Below are 8,328 nucleotides of genomic sequence, written 5' to 3' on the forward strand. Positions count from 1 at the left end.
TTCTTGCAGCGATGATGAGAGATCTGGTGTTTTTAACATTTTTATTAAAATCTGAAATGAAAGAGAGAGAACTGATATTCGTCTATGAAAATAGTGATTGTCTGATCTGAATGACCTGGACTGTCCCTGGAGCAGGAGGGCATGATGTTCTAAGTTTCAGCACACAGAAATGAATCCTAATAGTCCTGTCAAAGTTTGAAGGAACTGTACCTACATTTGAATCCAATGGGGTCAAATGTATGTGAATCTGGTAGAACTGCTCTACCATTGATCATAGAATAGAATCATAGAATCATTAAGGTTGGAAGAGACCTCTAAGACCATCGAGTCCAACTGTCAACCCAACACCACCACGCCCACTAAACCATGTCCCTAAGCGCCTCATCTACCCGTCTTTTAAATACTTCCCAGGGATGGTGACTCAACCACTTCCCTGGGCAGCCTGTTCCAATGTTTAACCACTCAATATATGGGGTCTAGGTCTCCTCCACAGTGGTGGAGGAGACCACCTGTGGCACCCCACAGTGGCACGAACTACAGTTCAGCATGGTCTCTAGCAGCAGCAGCCCGCTTTCCCCCTTGCTCATTTAAAGGAGGACGACACCAGCATTACAGTACAGAGGTAAATTCTCATGGGATCAGAGAGGTAGTGATATTCACAATAATTATCTCTGTTCACTCAACTCAAATCCTAAGCCCACTGATGCATCAGAAGTGTGTACGAGTTCTTCAGCTGACCACACTTCTTCCATATTCAATTGATAGTTCTCTGGTACATCAGCCAAAGTGATGGCCTGACCTACCTGACAGACGTCTTCAGGCAGTGAGATTTTGGATCCATTTGCATGTTCCACTAGGATCAGATAAGCTTGCAGAATCCTTTCCATCTGCTCTGAAGCCATACAGCAGTTAGCCTTAGTTATTTTCCTCTGCAAGTCTAAGAGTGACTCCTGTTTAAATAAAAAAAGAAAGCAAAATGTTTCAAAGAAATGATCAGAACCTGTTTCACCTACTGCTATTTGAAAGGCATTCTAAAGAATCAATGTCTCATCCGCCCAAACTACTGTTGACTGTCTCGTTCATGTTCAACAAACTAAACCTTGCACAAACACTACGTGATTCCCATTATGTAAAAACACACATCCTGGATTCCTTGGACAGAAACACAAATACCTCCCAAGATGAGTGTCTCCTGAAAGGCCAACACATGACATACAAAATAGGAAAGGAAGAGAAAGAAATACGTGCCCCCAGAGCCACAATGGTATGGAAGTACCTAGCTTCCACTGGAATTATCATAACTTAAGTACTTATACACTTTACGCATCATTATGCTAACGTGGATGCTGAGATGTTACTCACATCATCTACATTACACAGATAATGGAGCTACTCTGGATCACTCCCATTAGTGTCCCTTTCTGTCCAGAGAATATAAACTCCCATCCTTGATCCTATAAATTGAACCCAATTTAGAGAGCTATCATAGACTACGTGAGTATTTCCTTCTGAACATGATACTGAGCTCAACAAACGCCACTCACCCACTGGTTCCCAGGGTAAAACACAAGCTTCATTAAAAATAATGGGAATTATGTCACCAGTTTCCAAGATTTCATCACAACTACAGATGCTGAGGGACTCAGATCCGAGGGATGCAAAACATCCAGTGGCAAATATTGTGTAGCTAATGATAGTCAGGCATTAACCGCTATCATACTGGGTGAGGGATGAGGAACAGGATGGGATTTTCTGGGAAACTATGGGTAGTCACGGGGAGGGAGTTCCAAAAAGGAATAAATAGAACTATTTACTCATGCTGGAAGGACTACCCAAAAGTTCATGTGTACCGTTTCCTCCAGTTTCCCATTTCACCCCTGTGAGGAGCACAACTGACACAGCTGTCAGTTGCAAGAGGTTTCAACCCCCCCTTAGCAAATCCCAATCACTAGTAAAAAACATTTAAATGTTGATCAGGTAAGTAAAAAGCACTTGCCAGGCCCTTGCTCATCATTCTACATCACCCTGACCCAACACAGCACAGCCCATGGCACTCAGCTGTGCTCCCTCAAACCTCAGAGTGTAACCCCCCAAGCAGCAACATGGGAAAAAAAAGCTTCCCCGTTACTGTCACAAGGTGGTCTTGGAACCACCTAGTTCAGCAATATAAAGCAAGCCCTAGCATTCCCACCCCAGCAAGGGGCCTGTGATGTCTGTCTCTGCAAAGGCAGATCCTACAAAACCTCCTTGCCCAGTCATGGCACTGAGGTCTGTGTCTCAGACAGCAGTTCCCTTCTCACAGCACAGCACAGACACCAAGGTCACTGAACTTACAAAAGAAGGGTGGGATTTTTCCCATGCACATGACACTGTATTTAATGTTTCCAAAGGAGAAAAAACCCAATTCTGGTCCAATAAAACACAAATACTTTTCTTGATAAGTGCACATTTTTTTTCAGTCTCTCATGAATCAAAAAAAATTTAAAAAAAAAAAAAAAAAATCAGTGTACCTGCAAGCACTTGAAGACAATGTCAAAATGCTCCTTATGGATATGCACTACAGCTGATCTGATCATCTGCTCAAAGGCTTCTCCTACAGTTACCCATGGTAGTTCAATTTCTTCTTCAGTAATAGGCCCCAACTTTAACAGAATTAACTTCATAGCCTGCACAGGAAAAGAGCACATCATGTCCTTATACTTTGAAAATAATCTAGCAAAATCCTAAAATTAGTTAGTGCAATATACTGCTAAAATATTTCAGTGATCTTGATTCTTTCTAGAATGACTACAGGGAGGAAAAAAAAAAAAGGACTATCACTTACAATCTGAAATACCAGCACGAAGTACTATTTTAATATATAGGAATATCGCATAAGAATTACTAAAAACAACCTTCCTATCTCAAAGAGTATTCTTAGAAGGCGTCTTTCAGATCGTATTAAGTACGGAACAGCATGCTTATCACCAAGGATCCACTGAGGTGAACAAGACAACACTCAATGGTTTCTCTGAGTGCTGCCTAAGGCTCTGTTACAGCAACATTTAAACCAGCAATCTTTTCTTGTCTTTACCGTCTCTGCACAAGAGTGAAACATGTTTTGAACACCCTTGCACATCTCAAAAAGTAGCTGTCCTACACCTTCCACCTTCTCGGGGTGCTCCCCCAGGTCACGGAGCATTAAATTGAAGATTGCATTTTTATCAGAAACCTATAAAACATAAGGAGAAAAAAAAAAAAAGTTATCTTCTGTTCAGAGTTGCCAGATGGATAGAGGCAATTCAATGGCTCCACAGCACCACATTACACTCCTAGACCTGCCTTCCCCTAACAGTTCAAGCTCATTATTTCTGCATCCACACAAGGAAACTGAAAGGAGAAAAATGATCAGCTATTCAGTCACTACAGCTCCCCCCCTCCCCCCAAGATGTACACAGGTCTACTGAGGTCACTGCAGCCGAAATACATGTTTTTGATTATTATGATTTTAGAGCTAAACATGTGCATAAATGCACCATTAAACTGGTCCCAACTGAAACACAAAGGTCACTGCGCTGGTGTGGAAAGAGACATGTATCAGCTGAACACAGAATCCAGTCATCCAAAAATATAACCACACTTGGGAATACTGCAAGGATTTCTGGCCCAAGATTTTAAAACCCTCCATTTCTGAGGATGTGACTTGAAGTTCAGCAATTTCTGAAAACAACCAATCAAACAAATGTGCTTTATTAAGGTCTCTCAACTTAGGACAAAAATGAGGATACCCAAATTTGCTGGCCAGTCTCAGGAATCCTGGCTTTTGTACATTTTGACTAAATAAAACCCAAAAACTACCACTCCCTTTCCTTACTCCATGAAAGGCTGCTGTCTGATCTTGATTGATCTGCCTGGGTATGTTATATACTCTGATTTTCAGGACGGCAAAAAGGTTGTCACAAGAATTTCAGTTCCACAAAGGCCTTGAAGCATTAGTGAAAAAGCCAGTGAGCAAATACGCATTTACAAATCAAAGCCTCCCTTTTGGAAGATTACCTTACCACTTCTAGTCATTTTAAATAAACCAACCACAGACATTTGGTTTAACTGCTCTTAAAACAGAGAGTGCTAAGGCCTCTATTTGCCACTGCTGATATGAAATGCATGACATTCTCAGTAAAACACTCACTAAAAACGACAACTCAGGACATGCTGAATGCCAGTTCAGGCCTTGTTAACCCTTCTTTGGAAAAAAACTAATATTACATATTGAATCCAAGAGCCACCACAGAATGGAGATAGCGTCAAAGTAAAAACACCTCACTTACCTTTCTCATTAGAAAGACAAAACTTTCAGCAGCAAAGTTTCTGATGTGAAGTTTGTGGTGAGCCAGCAGGGTGCTGTACAGGCTACAAAGACACAAAATAATCCACTGATTTAAAGGCAATGCAAGAATTGCCACCAACTGGTTTTAAAACTTATGTTTTCAGTTTACATTGCCACTTCTTACAAACACTAAGAATCTGTCCTCCTAGAGAGGGCAAATACCTTCCTCAGCTCGATTCCTTCCCACTCTCCCTGGATAAAGAAAAGTTTTGGAAAGAAGGTCAAATGACAACGCCAGGCAAATTAAGCTGCATTCAGAAATACCTCTAAAATCTCTGGATCCACACAGATTCAACTGCAGCATCAAGATTTTCAACATATATACTCAGCAGCAGTAAGTGAAACCAAAGTTGATTTGATAAGCCAGATTTGTATTTCAGTTGAGCCAACAGGCTCTCCTGTGCACTTAGAAGTTTCTAAAGATACAATTTACAGGGGTGATAAATATTTGCAGTTCTCTGGTAAGTCTCAGTAACAGTTGCAGGTGGCTCAGCACATGTTCAGTGCAGAGCAAGCGGTGGCTCAGATTCACAGCCCAGCAGATGTTTTTTCAATATGCCCGACAGCTTTCGCTGGGTTGGGGAGGAAATCTGTAACCCCTCTTTCGCTCCATCTGTTCCAAATTGAAATTAGGAGGAAGCAACATGGACCCACTGGCTATAACAAAAAGAAGAGACCTGTTACCACAGCAACGTAAGACCGAACAAGCAGTCATACTGGGTCAGGCCACAGGTTCATCCAGCCCAGTATTCAGTCTACAGCGGCAGCCAAAGCAGGTGCCTGCGAAAGGTTTAAAAACAGGGCAAGCACATACAAAATCAGCCTTCAACCACCTGTAGCTCAGGGACTCCCCAAGCCAGAGGTGGTTCCTATGCATTTGGTAACTCCTTCCAATTTGGCCAGTTTCCCTTTGAACCTATGCCAACCTTCCACATCCACAGCATCCTGTGCAGGGAGTTTCAAAGCATACAAAACTGTGCGTACCTCATCTGCTCTCTCACTAAACAGACAGGAAGAAGGGAAAAACATAAAAGGGAAAATGCTGGGAAAGGAACAATTAAAGACTCAAAGGAATCAATTCAATGTCGTTAGTCTAGGTGTCTGCAATCGGGAAAGACAGAAATGATAAAACTATGGCTGAGGTACCTGGCAGATACTCGAGACCTGTGTTGAATTTAGACTTGGACACAGGTTTCCAAGACGACCCTGGCAATCCAGTGTCTTTCTGAGCTTTGTTTACCCAGCTGAAGTGGATGCTTCCCCTCCTATCCCCACAGGAGAAAAGGGGACCAAAGGTGCAAATCTGCAGCCCAACCCACATCCCTCCCTTCCAATACAGCGGCCCATGAAAGTCAGTAGGATCTCAAAGGAGCTGCATATGATAACAAGGCTCAGAGTCTCTCAGAAAGCAGGGAAAGCATGCTAACAAGTATACTGAAGCATTAAGCCATGTATTCGTATGACATTTATGTTTCTACAGCATCTAATAACTGCTGATCAAGACAGACATTAAAACGGCTTTTACCTGTATATGTTGTGTATGTCCTTCACCATCAATCTCCACAAGTATTTGTAGAGATAGGAAAGAGCAGTAAAAGCCCATTCCAGCAGCTCTGTGTCCTGTGTATCCAGTAAGTTGGTGATGGCCAGGAAGAAGTCACGGAAGTGGGGATAGAAATCACCCTGAAGATCTCGAGCCAGCTGCACCACTAGACTGTGTTTCAGAAAATACACCAGTGTTAGTGCATTTCAAAAACAAACCAATAAAAACCTAGTCAAACGTTGCATAATCCAGCACAGTCTCTTTGGAAAGAAAGACAGCATCATCTTTACTTCTCACTTTTATTTAAATATCACCTATTAGGCAGCTGTGGATGGCAAGAATCTTAAGATTTTAAAAAAATCAAGCAGATAACAGTAAACAAGATGACATAAATGATTAACATCAAACAAAGCACATGAACATTCTGTCTGACACTCAGTAAGCACTCAGGCTAATTTGCTAGCCTTGTCATACTTGGTTTTTTTTTTGAAGACTTAGAACCATAAAGCTCTATCAGGGAAATACGACCACTTTGGGCATCTCATTGCTATATTCTCCTCAGGTACAATAAAGAAAAAGAACACTCACAACAGGACTCTTGCTTACTTGTAATACCGTCAAGACTTCTGACTACATTTTGTCACCATATACTTACTCTAATAGGGGTTGATAAGCAAGACTGCCTTTGACTTGCAAATATGTTTTCAAGCTCTGCACAATGGCACCCTGGTAATAGACCAGCTGGTTGAAGGACTGGCATTTGTTGACCACTTCATTGTAGAACTGCACTGTTTGAAGCACAAAAGAGAAACCCTGAAAATTAGTCCAGTTCCTGGTAAACATGTAGGATGTTAAAGAATAATAGCTCTCCAGAGCCCAATCCAAAAACCAGTCAATAGAAAATCTCCCATTGGGCTCTGGATGCAGAAGAAATGTATTTTAACAGTTTAAGGAAAGCAGGAAACATTAATAAAAATTACATACCAAAATGCTGAGTGAGGTTCAGTTCCCTCCATTTCCGTAGTCCTTCAAAAAAGTAGGTTTCAACCTCCTGTCAAAACAAAGATAAAATAATACCTATCAACCCTAATGAATGTAGCCTGCAAAGATGAGAGGTTCAGATGAAGAAAACTATCAAGTACCTTAACTATTTTAAGAATATTTCAAGAAATCTTGATGAATTCATTTCAAAAGGTGCTACGGAATTTCCCTGAAAATAAGACTTTCCTTTCTATATTCAATATATATATTTCAAAACATATTTGGAAATATTTTCTGGTGACAAGACTTGTTTACGTAATCGCTTTTTCAACCTCTGTTGACTGGCCTTGATAACCTAAGATGCTGAGCCACAGCCCACCCAGCACAAATGCTTTGCGATTTCTTTTGGCATCCTCACAGCTATTGAGCGGGAAGTTCAGAAGAACAATCCAGCAGGCCAGGAGGTAATAACCTGCAAAGCACTATATTCACAATGATAATCTATAGGACACATACAGATGACCCTTCTTTATGATCTATAAAGATACATACGCAAGCTTTGTATACATGCTGTGAGTATTGCAACTACTCAGCACCCGTAAGTCTTTGCAGGTCCAGACCTCGGACTGCTGACTGCCACAGCAGCATCTTCCATTCTCAGCAACACCCACAGGCCCACCAGCCACAGGAAAGCCATCAGGGTGATGCTGTCGAAGAGTCTCTATGGCAATACTGTGAAGCAGGTCAAAAAGTAAAGGGGAACCAAGCATGAAATGAGGCTCCAAGAAAGGCAACTTTCCAATTTCCTCCTGAACAAACTTCTTAAGCGAATCTCTCATGGAACGTATCTACTTGTGATGTGATTGCAGAAAATGACCACAACTGCTATTCTCACCTCAGCGTAGCTTCCAGTTCTGTCAATCCGATGAATAATATCAATATTAACATTGCTTAAGCGCTCCGAAAAGGTAAGAAACTGTAAAACAAAAGCCATACATGTTTCTTGCTCTATTCTGAGAATGGCCCTTCTAAGTCCTAAGTGCACATGCACTGCAAACAAAAACCCCACTTATAATGACGGGCTGCCAGACAGTACCTGTCAATCTGTAAACAGTCCTACCAGAATTTTAAGGCAAAAAAATGCTTAAAATGCCCACGAGCAGGACCGACCCTCTCCCCCCTCGCTCTGCACAACCAAGGCTCGCACCCCACACGTCTCCACAACACGGGGAAAAAGATGCAGAGAAATCCACCCGGATTTCAACAGACTGCCCCGCTCTTGCCTTTCCTGAAACAACGCCTAGGTTAATACCCCCATTGGGTATTTTTGTTTCATTACATTATGTCAGTTTTCTACATTAAGGCTGCGGTGTGCCTGCTGCGTGACACGGGCGGTGACTCGGCTCACGGAGGTGTCACTCAGTGCCGGGGAAAGGGG

The 8,328-nt window shown here is 42.0% G+C and overlaps 1 protein-coding gene across 1 annotated transcript in view; it reads right to left on the minus strand.

The window, feature by feature from the left end:
- UTP20 (UTP20, small subunit (SSU) processome component, homolog (yeast)) overlaps positions 1–8,328 on the minus strand; it is a 68,622-nt gene that overhangs the window by 58,220 nt on the left and 2,074 nt on the right. Inside the window, 9 exon segments of the mRNA XM_009321338.1 lie at positions 3–51; positions 804–950; positions 2,511–2,666; positions 3,074–3,211; positions 4,308–4,389; positions 5,892–6,080; positions 6,565–6,697; positions 6,894–6,960; positions 7,786–7,866. Coding sequence (XP_009319613.1) covers positions 3–51; positions 804–950; positions 2,511–2,666; positions 3,074–3,211; positions 4,308–4,389; positions 5,892–6,080; positions 6,565–6,697; positions 6,894–6,960; positions 7,786–7,866 — 1,042 coding nt within the window.

The sequence above is a fragment of the Pygoscelis adeliae genome, unplaced genomic scaffold (assembly GCF_000699105.1).
Source record: "Pygoscelis adeliae isolate BGI_AS28 unplaced genomic scaffold, ASM69910v1 Scaffold232, whole genome shotgun sequence".
In the NCBI taxonomy this organism is placed as follows: Eukaryota; Metazoa; Chordata; class Aves; order Sphenisciformes; family Spheniscidae; genus Pygoscelis; species Pygoscelis adeliae.